This window comes from Pseudophryne corroboree, chromosome 7, assembly GCF_028390025.1.
Source record: "Pseudophryne corroboree isolate aPseCor3 chromosome 7, aPseCor3.hap2, whole genome shotgun sequence".
Lineage (NCBI taxonomy): Eukaryota > Metazoa > Chordata > Amphibia > Anura > Myobatrachidae > Pseudophryne > Pseudophryne corroboree.
Genome location: NC_086450.1, coordinates 423,206,993 through 423,224,926, shown reverse-complemented (window position 1 = coordinate 423,224,926; position 17,934 = coordinate 423,206,993). Strand labels below are relative to the sequence as shown.

Below are 17,934 nucleotides of genomic sequence, written 5' to 3'. Positions count from 1 at the left end.
GATGTGAATTTGATAACACTCCTTTTGTATACATAAATCAAATATAGCAATATATTCACAGCTGGGAAGTATAAAATAATATTTATGTTAGTAGTGTAGTGCGCTACTGTGCAGTCTCCAACAAAATGTCTTCTCAAGGGATGGTCACTGATAGAGTACCTGCGCAGGTGCCACCCTATCTTGCCACTGTGTGGAAGCGCCATGGTGGAGTACTTCCTCCTCTTATCTCAGAGAGACCCGCAATATTACCCACTAGACCCCCATCCAGGGGTTAAAGTGAGTGTGTGGGGGGGTAATAAGGTGGAACCGAGTTACATCCCTTGTAATAGTAGGTTGAACTGGTTCCACTTTCACCGCAGCTCTGCACAGTAATTCCAACAAAAAAGCCCGGTCTGCCACCCACGTCAATCAGCATTCATACCCTCCTCAGGTTCCTGTGGCTTCCTTTTTCGAGCGCGGTATATGTGATGTCATGCTATCACGACCGCTGAAGTGAAGAAGAGCCACGAAGAGGAGCAGGCTCTGTGCATGCTGAAGACAAGGTGAGGGGGCTGGAGGGACACAGAGAGGCAAAGAAGCTGCTGGAGGGACACAGGGCATGGAGTTGCTGGAGGGACAGAGCCAGAGATGTATATAAGAGGCACTACTACTGTAGGCATTATGTGTATAAGGGGCACTACTGTGGGCATTATGTGTATAAGTGGCACTTCTGTGGGTATTATGTGTATAGGCAACCCTATTGTGGCCATTATGTGTAAGAGGCACTACTATTGCGGGCAGTACATGGGCATTGTGTATAAGGGGCACTACTGTGTGGTGTGATGTAATGTGAATAAGGGGCACTACTGTGTGTCTTAATGTGAATAAGGGGCACTACTATGTGGTGTAATATGAATTAGATGCACTACATGTGGTGTAATGTGGATAAGATTGTTTCACTGTGTGGCGTAATTTGAATTGGGGTACTATTGTGTGATCACGCCCATCCCTTGTGAGACCACACCCCTTTTTTGCAAACAGGATGGACCGAAACCCTAGCACTGGCCCTGGCTCCGCCTAATGGGAGAGGGGTAGGTGGCAGGGGAAATTAGTTCAACCACCTCCCCACTTTAAGCCCTGCCTGCATCCCTGATCCACTACAGGCTCCGCTCCCTCTACAACCAGACATATGTAACAGTGAGTACTGCTGTACATCCACTACTGCTGAATAGACTACAGAGCTTGGATAAGACACCTGAGCAACAGAATGGAATTGGTTTTGAACGGTCGAAGACAGATCTCTGCCACTATTACAATCATATATTATTCATCATTGTCGCAGGTCAGGAAGGACGCAGATAAACTAAAGGGACTACTTGGTCAGAAATTCAGGATAAAGGACCTGGGGCCTAATTCAGACCTGATCGCTCGCTAGCTATTTTTTGCAGTGCTGCGATCAGATAGTCGCCGCCTATAGGGGAGTGTATTTTTGCTTTGCAAGTGTGCGATCACATGTGCAGCCGGGCGGTACAAAAAAGTTTTGTGTAGTTTCTGAGTTGCCCAGAACTTACTCTGCCGCTGTGATCACTTCAGCCTGTCAGGTCCCGGAATTGACGTCAGACACCCGCCCTGCAAACGCTTGGACACGCCTGCGTTTTCCCAAACACTCCCAGAAAACAGTCAACTGCCACTCACAAACTCCCTCTTCCTGTCACTCTCCTTGCGATCAGATGTGCGAACGGGTTCTTCGTTAAATCCATCACTCAGCAACGATCCGCTTTGCACCCATACGACGCGCCTGCGCATTGCGGTGCATACGCATGCGCAGTTATGACCTGATTGCAGCGCATTGAAAAAAATCTAGCGTGCAATCGGGTCTGAATGGCCCCCCTGGATCCAACACACTAGTTCTTAGGCATACAAATTTAGAAAAATCTAAACCAGGGCATTATAATGGTTGACCAGCAAACTTATGTAGACAGCATACTTGAAAAGTATGGGATGTCTGATGCAAAGTCTGTAAGTACACCCATCACTAAGGATATGTCCTCAAAGGATGAAAGAAAGCTGAAGAAAAATGTCCCATACTAAAATGTCATTGGACATTTAATGTATGCGAGCATTGGGACGCATCCAGAGATCACTGTGGATAAGGTGAGACGGTTCTCCACAATCCCAGAGAGGCCGCCCTGAATGGCAGTAAAAAGAATCCTCTGGTATTTGAAGGGGGCACCCTCCTTGAAGTTGATATTTAGCAGGTCAGGAAATGCCAAGTTGGAGTCATTCTACGAAGCTGGCTGGGGAGTAGTAGGGGATGACTGTCACTCTTATATGGGATATCTGTTCCTAGTTGCAGTCTCTGCAGTTGAGTGAGTTGGAAGCTAAAACTCCCCCAGATTCCATTTTTAATATAAACAATACTAAACCGAATGGTTTACCTGATCATTGTAGTCTGTGACTAGCTCCATGGTGTTAACCATTAGAAATCTGTGCAGTTCATCTTTGTCTAATCCCAACTCCTCGTCCGCCTCATATTCATACTTTTCAGTAGACTAAGAGACAAGCGAAGAATTCACAGTTGGTAAAATTAGGGAAATAATACAATCCAAAAAATAATGTCATTAAATAAAAAAAAATATATATATGCAACAAAGTTAGACCGGCACTCCCCCACGTCAGCGTTTTCCGCTCCGGTGCCTCCAGGAACAGTATAAAAGATGAAAGAAAGGTACTGCGGCACTCGGAGACTTAACATGTAATAAAGTATATTTCAACAAGCCACCATGCGAATACCAACGTTTCGGGGCTAAGCCGCCACTTCGTCAAGGTGCATAACAAAGGGGCGGCTTAGCCCTGAAACGTTGGTATCATACACCCTGCGGGTGATGCCACGAGTGCCGGAGCAGTGTTGCATATATATATATATATATATACACATACACATGTATATGTATATGTATATATATATATATATATATATATATATATACACATATATATTCAATTGTAATGCACAACGGAATATGCTGCGCTATATAAAAAACTGTTAATAAATTATATATATATATATATATATATATATACTGTCTGTTAATTTGATGCTGTGTGTTACTGAGAGATATGATGTCAGGTATACTGTACTATTGGTACATGGTGAATATAGGACTCGTACACTCTTGAATAAGATGACTTTGTCATTAGTGACGCCATATTTCTGAAATATTTCTTCTTTATGTGCAATCGCAAAGCTGAAGTCTTCAGAGTTTGATGCTACGTCAAGAAATAGGTTTAAATCGGCATCTGCAGAGTCCTGGGGGAGAAACATATAATATATATTTATTACAGAGAAACGGGTGTTCTTAAGTTACAACAAGGTGGCTATGCTGTAAGCGCTGGGTATGGTATGCCGGCGGCCGGGATCCCGGAATGCCGGCAGGGGGGCGAGCACAGGGGGCCGTGCTGCAGGCTTGGTGACTCACTGCACTTGCCAAAGGTTCTAGTCCTACGTTATGGGTGTCATGGCGACGTGGACCCCCACAAGTGGGAATAGCCCCTGTTAGATATGATTCTGGCTGTCAGCATTGTCAGTGGTCGGGATTCCTGCGTCGGGTTCCTGACCGCCGAGATCCCAAATGCTGGCAATGTAACCGCATTCCTGTAGTAAGGCATGCAATACTGAGACACTGAGGGGTAAATTTAATAAGGCGGGAGGTTTTTTAGAACTGGTGATGTTGCTCATAGTAACCAATCAGAATCTACTTAACATTTATCAAGTTGCTTTTAGAAGATACAGTAATAAATAGAATCTGATTGGTCGCTATGGGCCAATCAATAAAAAAAACTCCCACCTTAGTAAATTTATCCCTGAGTAAGCAGTCTGTGAATTAATTAGCAACCAGATGTTGCTACCTCCTAGTGACTGTATAGGATGCCTTCAGTCTCGTACTATATATACTGGAAAGCTGCCTTGTGTATGTAGATGTGTGCACAGCAAATAAGAAAACAGTCTAAACAAAATAAATGTAGCATTTGGCTGTTTTACTTCTTGTTTTCTTGTGTGGATGGACATTTATATAGGAGATTGGGTGTTTTCTATGCATATTACCTGTTAGTTTAACCATACTGACTTACATTACAGGCTTGATGTTCTAAGACGTGGTTTTGACCCCCGACAAATAAAAGCACAATACTATTAAATACAAAACATAACTGGAGTTGCATTTATTGTAGCTGTTTTAATCTCCGGATCAAAACGGCAGAGTATCAGCTTTCAGAAGCCGCTACTTCTAGCCCTACCTAGAGCTTTATCTGTGTTATGTACGAGAGGGATGGAGTCCTGGGAAGACTATTTAACTCTCTCCAGCTCTCCTCTTCTTCCCTGCCTTCCTTCTAATTGTGCAATAATAGAAATACATCTATCTACAGCTGGGAAGTGGTATGTGGGGAAGGTGGACGCAGAGGAGTGAAGGTGGAAGGGTTGGGGTGTAGGTTTAAGAGGAGGGGTGAAGGTGAAAGGGGAAGATTGAAGGTGTATGGGGAGGAATGAAGATCGAAGCGGAGGGGTGACAGTGGGAGTGGAGCGGTGAAAGTGAAAGAGGCACAGTTGAGGTGAAAGAGGAGCAGTGAAGGTGGAAAGGGCGTGTTTATTGTGAAAGGGGAGAGTGGTGAAGATAAAAAGGGAGACTTAATGGTGGAAAGAGAGTGATGAAGGTAGAAGGGGAGGGGAGAAGGTGGAAGGGGAGTGGTGAAGTGGAAGAATAGTGGCGAATGTGTAAGGTACGTGGTGATGGTGGTAGGGGACTGGTATAGGGAGAGTTAAAGGTGAGAGGGATGAAGGTGGAAGGGGACTGGTGAAGATGGAATGAAAGGGGTTATGAAGTGGAAGGGGAGTGATTTTGGGGAAGGGTGAAGGTGGAAAGCGTAGAAGTGACAGGGGAAGGGGTTCTGTGACAGTGGAAGGGTGAATGTGGAAGTGGAGTGATTAAGGGAAAGGGTGAAGGTGGAAGTGGAGGAGTGACAGTAAGAGGGGAGGTTTGAAGGTGGAAGAGGAATGGTGAAGGTGGAAAGGGAGTGGTTATGGTGGAAGGGGAGTGGTGAAACTGAAAATGGAGAGTTGATGGTGGAAGGACAGTGGTGAAGGTGGTAGGGGAAGGTGTAAGAGGGGTAAAGGTAGGAGGTATGAAGGTGGAAGGGGACTGGTGAAGATGGAATGAGAGGGGTTAAAAGATGGAAGGGGTGGAGGTGACAGTGGAAGGGGCGGGGTGACAGTGGAACAGATGGAGTGACACTGGAAGGTGAAGGTGTAAGGGGAGTGATGAAGGCTAAGAGTGAAGGTTGAAGGAGTGTAGGTGACAGTAGAAGAGGTGGGGTGACAGTGGAAGGGGAGTGGTAAAGGGGAAAGGTGAAGGTGGAAGGGGTGTAGGTGACAATGTAAGGTGTGGGATGACATTGGAAGGGTGAAAGTGGAAGGGTAGTGAGGAATGGGAGGCATGAAGGTGGAATGGGGTAAAGATGACAGTGGAAGGGTGAAGGTGGAAGGGAAGGGTGAAGATGGAAGCAGGAGGGTGAAGGTGGAAGGAAAGGGATGAAGGTGGAAGTGGAGGGGTGACAGTGGGAGAGGAGGGATGAAGGTCAAAGAGAAGCAGTGAATGTGGAAGAAGAGCAGTGGAAAGGTGAAGCTGAAAAGGGAGAAATTATGGTGGAAGGGGAGTGGTGAAGGTGGAAGGACAGTGGCGGTGGAAGGTAAGAGGTGATGGTGGTATGGGAATGATGTAGGGAAGGGTAAAGATGAGAGCGATAAAGGTGGAAGGGGACTGGTGAAGGTGGAATAAGAGAGTTTAAAAAGTAGAAGGGAAGTGATGACGGGGAAGGGTGAAGGTGAAAGGGGTAGAGGTGACAGTGGCAGGGTGAATGTGGAAAAGCGGGTTGACAGTGGAAGGGTGAAGGCGGAAGTGGAGTGATTAAGTCAGTGGATAGGAATTATTAGGAGACGGTTTCATATGGAAAGACACAAGAACAATGGTGGCGCATGAAATGAGCCATCTCTATGTCTGTGTACTGAAAGCCTTTCTGTAAACCACAGAAATATACCCACAACAATGTTTATGACAACACCTCTTAAAGAGCATGATGTATAGAACAGAGAAATATCTTCTTGTGTTTCTTAGATTGATTTTCAGTGCAACGTACCTTGAAGAAACCAATCACTGAATATTCATGAGATGTGATAAACGCTTCTATCTCCGCTACAGTATTAATGACTACAGTGGCAGGAACCATCCGTCTCAGCATCCACTTCACAAGGCCATCCGTGTCTCTCTTGCCTATCATATTTTCAAAGAGAGAGTAAACATTTTATAAATGTGTTTTAAAGGAAGGATAAACTGTTTATTAATGCTATCTGGCCAGTCTTCCTTTTTTTCAATTTAATTGGCAATTGACAATTTGCAAATAAAGGTATGAAGTTGTAGGCAGTGTGTTTTATAAACGTTTCTCAGTAAATAGAATACACATATATACACATTTTGTTGATGCTGAAAATAAGTGCAATGCTCGTTTATAAATGGCAATAGCACATTGGCCAGTCCTGAGTGCCAGCATTTGCTCTTCCCAGTCCCCTAGTCAGTTCCTCACCGATTCCATTTGTCTGTGTGTTACTTCCGTACTTGCTGACTTCCTGGCTGTCCCCTCTGGGATCGGCTCAGCGGGATGGGGGTAGGGGGGTGTATGTCGTCATGGGAAAGTGGGTAGGCCAGTGGGCATGATGACCAGAGCTGGCCCTAATCAATATTGTGCCCTAGGCAAGATTTTGGCTGGTGACCCTAGCACCACTGCTAGTTCCGCCTTTGACCCTGCACCCCTTTCCCGTCACCCCTCAGTCATAGCAGTCCTCATTTTGATGCTCCTACCCCCTATATTTTAAATAGGAACAGTGCGCACATTCAGCGTGCAGCCCAAAAAGGGGCATGTTCTTTTGGGAAGCGACATGGCCACACAATAGTGCCCCAATTCAAATTACACCACACCATATTGCTCTTTATGCACATTAGACCACACAGTAGTACCTTTTCTATACATTACGACAAACAGTAGAGCACTTTATACACATAATGCTACACATTAGTAATGCATTATACACATAATACTATACAGTAATGCCCCTTACATATGTGACACACATTATTAATGTCCTTATAAACCTAATACGCCCTACATATTATGCCAACTTTTATTAATGTCCTTATACACATAATGACACACATAATGCCCCTTACACATATGTCGCTCATTATTAATGCATTTATACACATGACACACAATGCCTCTTACACATATGCCAAACACTATTGCACAACAACCCTACCCACACACAGCACTCACATGGCCACTAACACTGTGACCTCTTCCTCTGCCTGAATACAGATGTGTCTTCATACATCTTGCCTCAATATGCCATGCAGCTCCTGTCCAGCTCTGCTAACGTTGGGCGCCTTTTTTGTGTGCAGAAAATGCATCTAATTTTCATTGCTATGTGACTAGAACGTACAAGCAGCTTCTACTGATTAAAATGATATGTAGCATGCCTATATTCTGTGTGCCACTGTGGCTGTATCTGCATATGAAATGCTGTTACAGTGATTTCCAGGAATACACTGTAATGTAGCATTTCATATGCAGATACAGCCACAGTCTCACACAGCATATAAGCATGCCGCATATCATTTTAATCAGCAGAATCTGCTTGTGTCCCATGGCATTCCAAATTCCCTAGACAATTGCCTAGTTTGCCTATGTCTAGGGACGGCTCTGATGATGACATAATTGCATTATCGCGTCCCCCTGCTACACAACGCTGCGAGTACCACCATTGTGAAGCAGGGCCACAGTGACGCAATTCACATCGCACTGAATCACGTTGCTTGGTAAGTGGGCAGCTGCGGGCAGCTCCAGGAGACTGGACAGCTGGGAACAGTAGCGGATCTTGCCACGGGCAAGCAGGACTTTTGCCCGGGGCACCGCCTTCTGGAGGGCGCTGGCGCCATCCGGAGGGCGCCGCACCATGGCAAGATTCGCCACTGCTGTGCCCTCCGCTGCCCGCTGTGTCCCCCGGCTCTGCGGCTGTGATCCCCTGTGAAGGGAACTAGACGCGTAGCGTCTAGTTGCCCTTCGCGGAGAGGACCTTTGCTGAGCAGTGCGCGATGACGTCATTGCGCACCGCACAGCAAAAGGTCCTCTCCGCGAAGGGAACTAGACGTTACGCGTCTAGTTTCCCTTCGTGGAGAGGACCTTTTGCTGTGCAGTGCGCGATGACGTCATCGCGCACCGCTCAGCATTTAAGCAGCGCTTCTACTGTACAGGGGGCGTAACTGGCCACGCCCCCTGTATTAAGCCATGCCCCCTCGAACCGGCCCTGGCTGGGAATGTCACCCTATTTTCAGAGCCTCTGGCCATTCAGACATAGAGTAACCAAATACGGTTATTTCCTTTTGAATTTCCATTTGATGTACAATATTGTATTATTATTATTAGGTATCACGGTAGCACAGTGGTTAGCATCGTTGTGTCATGGGTTCAATTTCAACCAGTTTGTGTTAAGTTTGCATGTACTCGCTGTGTTTTCAGGCATTTCCTCCATGTACTTCAGTTTCCTCCCACACTATATATGTGCGCTATATAGGGTAACCACCTCATCTCTTTATTTCTGGACACATTAATAACGCAGGTTCTGTGGCTGGCTGACTTCAAGACTCCATTTCACCTGGTTTTAATCAGCCACAGAACCTGTGTAATTAATATGTGTCCAGAATTAAAGGTATGAGGTGGTAACCCTAGCGCTATATAATAACTTAATTTAAAAAAAAATCTTACGTCTGCAATAAGCCACACGACTGTTTCCCTACAACCACAGTAATGCTAGGAACGACTGCGGCACAATGCCCGCTTACTCTATGAAACCTTTACACATACTATTTACTAATACATGTGTTACTCAGCAGTTAAATAACATTAACAGACTCAAAAAAATACAGTGCGCCCAAGTGGCCACTTTATGGAACATAGGGGGTAATTCCAAGTTGATCGCAGCAGGATTTTTTTTAGCAATTGGGCAAAACCATGTGCACTGCAGGGGAGGCAGATATAACATGTGCAGAAAGAGTTAGATTTGGGTGGGTTATTTTGTTTCTGTGCAGGGTTAATACTGGCTGCTTTATTTTTACACTGCAAATTAGATTGCAGATTGAACACACCCCACCCAAATCTAACTCTCTCTGCACATGTTATACCTGCCTCCCCTGCAGTGCATATGGTTTTGCCCAATTGCTAACAAAAATCCTGCTGCGATCACCTTGGAATTACCCCCATAGTGGTATGCAATTTAAAATTGTCAGTTTTGAGAACGATTAAGTTATTATATGTAGTATACATATATGGAGAGAGATGTATCATGCCTTGCAGAGAGATCTGTTTTACAGGCTGTGATTGAAAAATAACAGCTAGAAGCTGATTGGTGGGTACGCTCTCCATTTTATGTCTCCCCCATAATGTACAGGGGTGGTATTCGGTATGCTGGCTGTCGGGATCCCGGCGCTCAGTATACCGGCGCCATAATACTGACACCCGGCATACTGACAACTATTCTCCCTCTTGGGGGTCCACGAACCCCCTCGAGGGAGAATAAATAGCGTGGTGCGCTTAGCGCGTCACCGTGCCTGCAGCGGGCTCATTTGCGCTTGCCCAGCTGTCGGTATCCCGGCGGTCAGGATCCCGGCGTTGGTATGCTGTCCGCCGGCATACCATACTACACCCAAAGTACAGAAGTGGGCACGGTATATTAATTTGTAAATTAAATACTGTAGGTGGCATTTAGAAATACTGAAACAATTACATAATTGAACACTATTATAAGTTATAATTTACAGTTTTTTTAATTTTTTAATCTCTTGTTCATTATTTCTACATAGTATAAAATAAAGTCCCCGGTAGGCGTTCTGTTCAGGCTAATCTCAAGAACCACTGGACAGAGGACCTAATTCAGATCTGATCGCAGCAGCAAATTTGTTAGCTAATGGGCAAAACCATGGGGGTAATTCCAAGTTGATCGCAGCAGGAAAATTTTTAGCAGTTGGGCAAAACCATGTGCACTGCAGGGGGGGCAGATATAACATGTGCAGAGAGAGATAGATTTGGGTGTGGTGAGTTCAATATGCAATCTAAATTGCAGTGTAAAAATAAAGCAGCCAGTATTTACCCTGCACAGAAACAAAATAACCCACCCAAATCTAACTCTCTCTGCAAATGTTATATCTGCCCCTCCTGCAGTGCACATGGTTTTGCCCAACTGCTAAAAAAAATTCCTGCTGGGATCAACTTGGAATTACCCCCCATGTGCACTGCAGTTGGGGCAGATATGACATGTGTAGGAGAGTTAGATTTGGGTTAGTTATTTTGTTTCTGTGCAGGGTAAATACTGGCTGCTTTATTTTTACACTGCAATTTAGATTTCAGTTTGAACACACCCCACCCACATCTAACGCTCTCTGCACATGTTGTATCTGTTCCCCCTGCAGTGAACATGGTTTTGCCCATTAGCTAACAAATTTGCTGCTGCGATCAGATCTGAATTAGGCCCAGAATTTCATGCAATTTTCAGAATTTTATAGAGCAGTTGTCGAGGAAGGTTTAGGTGTATACAACATTAATCTATAACAAAAGGGAGCCGAGCAGTGCTGATTTTAGTGAAGCAAGTCAGCTCCCGTACAAAACCAAGGCAGGTCGCTAGTCAATAAATAAAGTTTTCACAGGCAGCTAATTTCCTCCATGTAGAACGATTGGTTATTGACTCTGATACCATAATTATTTGTTACCTCCATAATCAATGTGGCCGGTTCTGTTTCCATCCTTGAAGAATTTCAGTGTGGGGTAACCACTGACACCAATTTCATCACTGAGCTCCTTTTCAACTGTGGCGTCCACTTTGGCGAGTCGCGCCTCTGCTGTCTGATTTTTGAGGGCTTCCGCTGCAAGGCTGTACTTTGGAGCGAGTTCCTGACAATGGCCGCACCACGGGGCATCTGCATAAAAAAGGAGAAAAGAACAAATTTTGGATATAGTTTAGATGTAATGCATCTTGTTGTCCAGTAATAGTGTATCTAGGGGTGCAGGATCCCCTGGCAAAATGAAGTACTTGTCATGTGACCATGTGGCTAAATGAATAAATACAAATCTTAAAAAAAAATATTTTAGATGTTGGCCACTCCACAGGCTTTAATATTGTAGCTCAAAACAGCAAAACTGTGGTAGGGCATGCTGGGATGTATAGTTCCACAGCAGCTGCAGTGGCAGATATCATTGCACTCTGCGCCCTTCTATGGTACTGAAATAGGCAAAATACAAGACAATGGACAGGCCAACCATATAAAGGTGATTTTCCATTTTTTTTTAAAAAAAGCCCTAACTGGGTTGTACACGTCCCTCAGGAAAGTTTATTAAATATATCACTTTATCTTTGTGGTTTATTTCTGTGTTTTTCAGTCTTGTATTTACATAATCAGGTAGAGTGGTTTATCTCTGTTACCCTGGGATACCACACAAAGCGTCTCCAGATACAATTTACCTGATAGAGAGATTACAGCAGAACTATGACATACATTCTTAATCAACAATAAACAAGCGTGCTTGATAATATAAGTACTTGGCTGAAAAACATGGCAGAATGCCATACAGTTAAAACGATGGATGTAAAAGTTGCTCCGATGTCTTCAGAAGGTGGAAAGCCCATTTAGTGATGAGACAGTTTCAGCAGAACAGGATGCTATATAAGAACTTGTAATTGGAACTTTTCAGCTAATAAAAGACGTGCCTGTATTTTAAATGTATGACCAGGATGAAAACATTATGGCAAGTGATTAATAGATGACTGTCGTATGGTTCTCACTCAGATTACTATAGCAGTTTCATAATGTTATGATTCAGACTAGATCCTTAATAACTCCCAAATATTTGCACTGAGCTCTCCAGCCAGTTTGGTTCATATTCCCTATTAGAGGCCGTTGCATGTGTATAACCAGTTTATGCTTTATCCGTAAGCAGAATATTAGTTCTGGGAAACTGTGCAGCTGGCTGCTGAAGGTCGAATCTTTATTTGGCCTAAGCAGAGAGTTCAACACCTGTTTTCTTCCCACTGAAGTAATAAAAGGTTCTTTTTTTACGGCGATAACTTTGTATGATCCTCATTTTATTTATCCTGCTATACTGACACTTCCCCCAAGTTATACAAGCTGTAATGTTCACAGGGAAGTCACTTCCACCAGCAATATCCTGAAATCTTGTATATTACATAATGATAAATGTGTTGGTGCCAATTCATAAAGATGTTATAAAATGTTTTCATTTCTGGATGTTTAACTGTAAATCCTAGTAAAGGATTAAAAAACAAATTGCCGATAATGACTGAGGTTCACAGTTCAAATGTGCTCTTTGTTTAGGAAAAAGCTTTATAACACCCATTTAACCCATTAAATCTACAACATGGACATTCACCTGGGGGTAAATTTACTAAGGTGGGAGTTCTATTTAAGATGGAATGTTGCCCATAGCAACCAATCAGATTGTACTTCTCATTTATCTAACACCTTCTAGATCAGGGATGGGGAACCTTCGGCCCTCCACCTTTGATGAACTACACATCCCAGCATGTCCTACAAAAGTTTTAGCATGGCCAAATAACAAAACTGTGGCAAGGCATGCTGGTATGTGTAGTTCAACAACAGCTGGAGGGCCAAAGGTTCCCCACCCCTGTTCTAGATGATAATACCTGAAATCTGATTGGTTGCTATGAGCAACATCCCATTTTAAATAGAACTCCCATCTTAGTAAATTTACCCCCTGGATGAAATTTAGCTCCATTCTTTTTTGCCTCTCTATAATTTGATGATATATAGCAATTTTAAAAAAAACACTTTGAGGCAGTTGGAGGAATCTCGGAATATGATGCCTCAGAGTTCCGTGCATTATAGTAAGTCAGGCACTGGGCAGTCACAGGTGAACCCGCTGTTTGCTGATTGGTCATTACCTGCTGCTCACATCTCTTAATGTGAGTCATACTTTTCCTAATGTGTGGCCCCCTAGCAGGACCTAGTGAGGCCTCTTGGAGCATATTAAGTAGTCCACTACTCTCTTATACTGTATACACTGTATATTGTTTGACTATAACCCAATCCACTGTATCTCTTGCTGAAATTGTAGCCCAGCAAGAGAATAATAAATTATAAGACACCTAAAAGTTTAACTTTTTCCTTCTTTATCAATGCTAATTACGTTCAGCCACATGGGGCAGGATTCAAAGACGGATGTAGTGGAACAGCTGGTTTTATATACAGGGTCTGTGCTAAAATATGTAAATGCAGCAGGAGGTGTCTTGTGTAAGAAGGCTCCTCCTGCCGGCTTCTGTGATGGGCTGCTGCGTGAGAAGACGCTCACACTGGCCTTGCATGCCTCTATACGCCCATATTGGAGAACGCTGCCTGTCGCCACTGTGTCCACACCCCCAACGGTCGCAGCATGTCAATCACAATGTGGCTATTGGGGCACTGCGACTATAGTTGCATCCATAGATCAGCACAAGCGCAGTGCAGGATACCGCGAATGCGCAGATCAAAAATCATCGGAGATGTGTGCTTAAACTTCCCGTATATGTACATCCCTGAAGCAGGCCGTACACATTTAAAGATCCGCCGCCGAGCTGCCCGACGGCAGATACGGCCGACGGGCGACCCAGCGGCGGAGGGGCAGTGACGGGGGGAGTGAAGTTTCTTTGCTCCCCCCGTCACTCAGCTCCATAGCAGTGCAGGCAAATATGGACGAGATCGTCCATATTGGCCTGCATGCACAAGCGATGGGGCACCAGCGATGAACGAGCGCGGGGCCGCGCATCGTTCATCGCTAGTGACTCCACACTCAAATGGGCCCTACACATTGGCCGATCCGCCGCCGAGCTGCCCGACGGCGGATACGGCCGACGGGCGACCCGGCGGCGGGGGGGCAGTGACGGGGGGAGTGAAGTTACTTCACTCCCCCCGTCACGCGGCTCCATAGAACTGCAGGCAAATATGGGCGAGATTGCCCATATTGGCCTGCATGCACAGCCGACGGGAAACCAGCGATGAACGAAAGCGGGGCCGCGCTTCGTTCATCGCTGGAGCCTCCACACTGCACGATATGAACGGGATCTCGTTTATTAATGAACGAGATCGTTCATATCGTGCAGTGATGTCGGCATGTGTGTAGGGCCTATAAGATATGATCGGTATCTCGTTCAATAATGAACGAGATCGTTCATATCTTTGGAGATTGTCAGCCAGTGTGTAGGGCCTATAGTCAGTGGGATAGGGGAATGTAGGGATCTGCTACTGAGGGATCCCAGGTAACGGGACTGTTGGCAACTGTATGATTAAACACTGGGGTCTGTAATGGAAATGTTCTGCTCAAAGAAGAGAAAGTGACAGAATTCTAATTTTAGGAAAAAAATAGTTGACATTTAATAAAAAATTGTAAAAACATTACAATAATATAATCATAAATAATAATAATAATAATAATAATAATAATAATAATAATAATATCTAAGTACACATTGCTTTATGTAAAAGCTTTACATACCTCTTGGCTGAGAGCTAATGATGTTTGAGATGTAGTGCAATTGTCACGTTTTGAGTTTCAGTCTACGTAAGCGCACTGCCGTTATCTCAATGAGGGTGAAATGTACTAAAGTCTAAAATGCAATAAAAACCACAAATTTACCACATTTTTTTTATATGTACCAAGCTCTAGAACAGTGATGGCTAACCTTGACACTCCAGCTGTTGTTGAACTACACATCCCAGCATGCCCTGCTACAGTTTTGCTATTTGGCCTTGCTAAAACTGATGCAGGGCATGCTGGGATGTGTAGTTCAACAACAGCTGGAGTGTCAAGGTTAGCCATCACTGCTCTAGAATGTGATGCAATCTGGAGCTGGACCCGGCGGGTAACACCATTTTTGGATGGCATTACCCAATAGAAGCCTATGGGCTTCTTTTCACATTTCTTACTGAGAGGGATCCAACCTGATCCCTCCCAGCACCCCTCCACAGCCACATCACTCTGCGCATGCGTAGAAGGGCTATAAGGTCCTAAACACGGAAGTCCTTCTATCACAAACGACAGCTCTTACCTATATATCTATCTATATATATATACAGGTATATATATCTATATATATATATATATATATATATAGATATATATAGATATATATATATCTATATATGCTGCTATATATATATATTTATATATAGTACATGTGGCAGCATATATATATATATATATATATATATTTTACATGTAGCAGTGTATGTATATGTATATATATATATATATATATATATATATATACATACATATTTATGTCTATCTATCTATCCATCTAAGTATGTATATGGTAAATATGGTAAATATGGGAGCATATGGAATTAGTGTATGACATGATAGCACCAAGTATCTGGTCACCACAGATGTCCCTGTTACACTACATACGGCGCCCACATCATAGTGTGAGTGCCATACTAATACATTACATAACATAAGCAATGACTTATTACATAACAGAAATATAACTAGCTCAGCATTAGGCTATTACTCTGGGACTGATCAATTACATTTTATTTTATTTAAAGCCAAAAAAATATACATAATAGACCGCTAAAAAGTTACATTTTAGCATAAGCCCTATAGAACACATTCACCCTGTAGGAGAACTACAAGCACCAGCATCCACAGCTGTAGTCACCTGCTAGCTGCATTCATAAAGTAATATCAAGGTTTTGGGTCATTTCAGATTTTGTTGGTTTAGAAGTTCACTTCACGGTTGGATTCCTGATAGGGGAGCTATATGGAGAACTTTATAACCATCTGCTGACTTTCCAGCAAGATTTATAGCTAGGATCCCCCTGAAAATCTGGTATGCATAACTAATCATACTGTTTAGGCCGCACATCTCTACTGACCTAGAACCTTCTAGCATAGGCTCTTTACTATCATCTCCGTTAAAGCTAGTTTTTTTTATACTACTAGATTGACTGTTGAATCTGTCCTCTGCTCTCTATAAAGTGCCGTTGGCATTGTGCAAGGAGAAAACATTAAATGTCAGTGTAGTCATACTTACAAAATTCAACCAACAGATACTTATAGGTACGTAGGGCATTGTCAAAATTGTTCTTGTTCAGGACGAGGACATGGTCTTCTTCTAGGATTTCATCTGTGGCCTCCTCGCTGGAGTTCTCAGAAGACTGTGACGAGGTAGCATTTTGTGAGTCTTCAGCCAGCACGTGGCAGACTGCGAGAAGGCTGAAGAGAACCAAGTGGGGCCACCTCATAGTGATGGTCAGCCTGCCGAGCCACCAGAAGACTGAGAGAAGGGAGGTAAACACAAGGGAGAAGATAAAGCCTCAGATGTGGTGACGCTGGCTTATGCAGGACTCGTGGAGCCCTGCTACTGGCTTTCCAAGCACATAGTATACTTAGTTTAAATATTTACCTCACCCTATCATACCAAGGGCTGGCTGCTGCCAAATCTTGAAGGGCGAAGTAGACTGTTTAGATATTTATATTCAGTAGGAACCTGTAGCCATTCTTCTTATCCACAAATATCTACTGAGAAAAAGTATTCTGCAATAGTTTTATTACTATATGATGTTATTATTATTATTATTATTATTATTATTATTATCCTTTATTTCTAAGGTGCCACAAGGGGTCTGCAGCAGCTGACACAGTACATAAGCAGAAACAGTGCAAACAGAATAAGAAAAAGTGCAAATACGTACAGAACAAAGACCTGCAGCACGTGGGTTACATCCTATATAAACATTGCTGCTCATAACACCCGCAAATCCGGCCTTGGCTGAACCCATCACGGAGATGATGGTATAAGGGAAGAAAGCACATGAGGGAATAGGACCTTGCTTGTGAGAGTTTACAATTAAAGGGTGAGATTCAATTATTTCTCTCACGGGCAGCCACTAGATGGTGCCCAGCGGAGCTATTCAATTATAGCTCAGTTTGGGTGCGATTGTTGCCCCTTCTGGATTTCAGCTCGCACCCCCCCCCCCCTAAAATGCGTGAAAAGTGACCTGTTTGGTCGCCCAAATGGCACTATTCGCGATTGCACCAAGCACTATGGTTGGGCTTAGCTGCTTTTCCACAGCTAAATCTGACCTCTATGGGCGCAATCAGGGCGATATAAAAGATCAATTGAATATCGCCCCGCGATCTTCCGTCACTTTAGATGAATGCTAAGTTACTTTCTAACTACAGTGGTCATTGTATTGCAAGATAAGTTTTACATAGTTTAATTGTGAAAACGCAGCATAGTGTTACAAGCCGCCACTGATGTTGCCTTCTGGTACACCAGATTTATTATCCAGCGCCACCATTAGGGGCAAAACTAGAGTACAGAGGGTTCTATTGCTATGGAGCCAGGAAGTGTAGGGTCTTGTTCCCCTGCACCCATCTTGTGTCAGATAACGAGGGGCAGGAGCTCTGGATCTCAGAGAATCTACAACTCGTGAAAAAAAAAGAATAGAAGGCCCACAAGCTGTGGCAGTGCTGCCTATTGTTGCGGTGCATGGCCCTACTTCCGCTGTTGGCTCCTCCTCTCACATACAGCAGTAGGAAACGCTTCCTCCAATCAGCAACAAGTGAACTGGGCTGTTTCCTCTGCATTCCCATCATCTCACGCAGCTATGGGTTCTCTGTGAGTCATGGGTCTTCAACTTGCGGCCTTCCAGCTGTTGTGGAACTACACATCCCAGCATGCCCTGCCTCAGTTTTAGCATGCCTTAATAGCAAAACTGTGGCAGGGCATGCTGGGATGTGAAGTTCCACAGCAGTTGGAGGGCCTGCAGGTTGAAGACGCAT

General features: G+C 44.0%; 1 protein-coding gene across 1 annotated transcript in view; it reads right to left on the bottom strand.

Annotated features, from left to right (window-relative positions):
* The window catches only part of PDIA2 (protein disulfide isomerase family A member 2), a 28,449-nt gene extending 12,058 nt beyond the window's left edge, over nucleotides 1-16,391 (bottom strand). The window contains exons 1-5 of the mRNA XM_063932432.1: nucleotides 16,181-16,391; nucleotides 10,845-11,051; nucleotides 6,169-6,302; nucleotides 3,152-3,289; nucleotides 2,418-2,531 (exon numbers count right to left, since the gene is read on the bottom strand). Of these exons, the coding sequence (XP_063788502.1) occupies nucleotides 2,418-2,531; nucleotides 3,152-3,289; nucleotides 6,169-6,302; nucleotides 10,845-11,051; nucleotides 16,181-16,391 (804 nt within the window). The remainder of the gene's footprint in view (nucleotides 1-2,417; nucleotides 2,532-3,151; nucleotides 3,290-6,168; nucleotides 6,303-10,844; nucleotides 11,052-16,180) is intronic.
* Nucleotides 16,392-17,934: the final 1,543 nt, after the last annotated feature.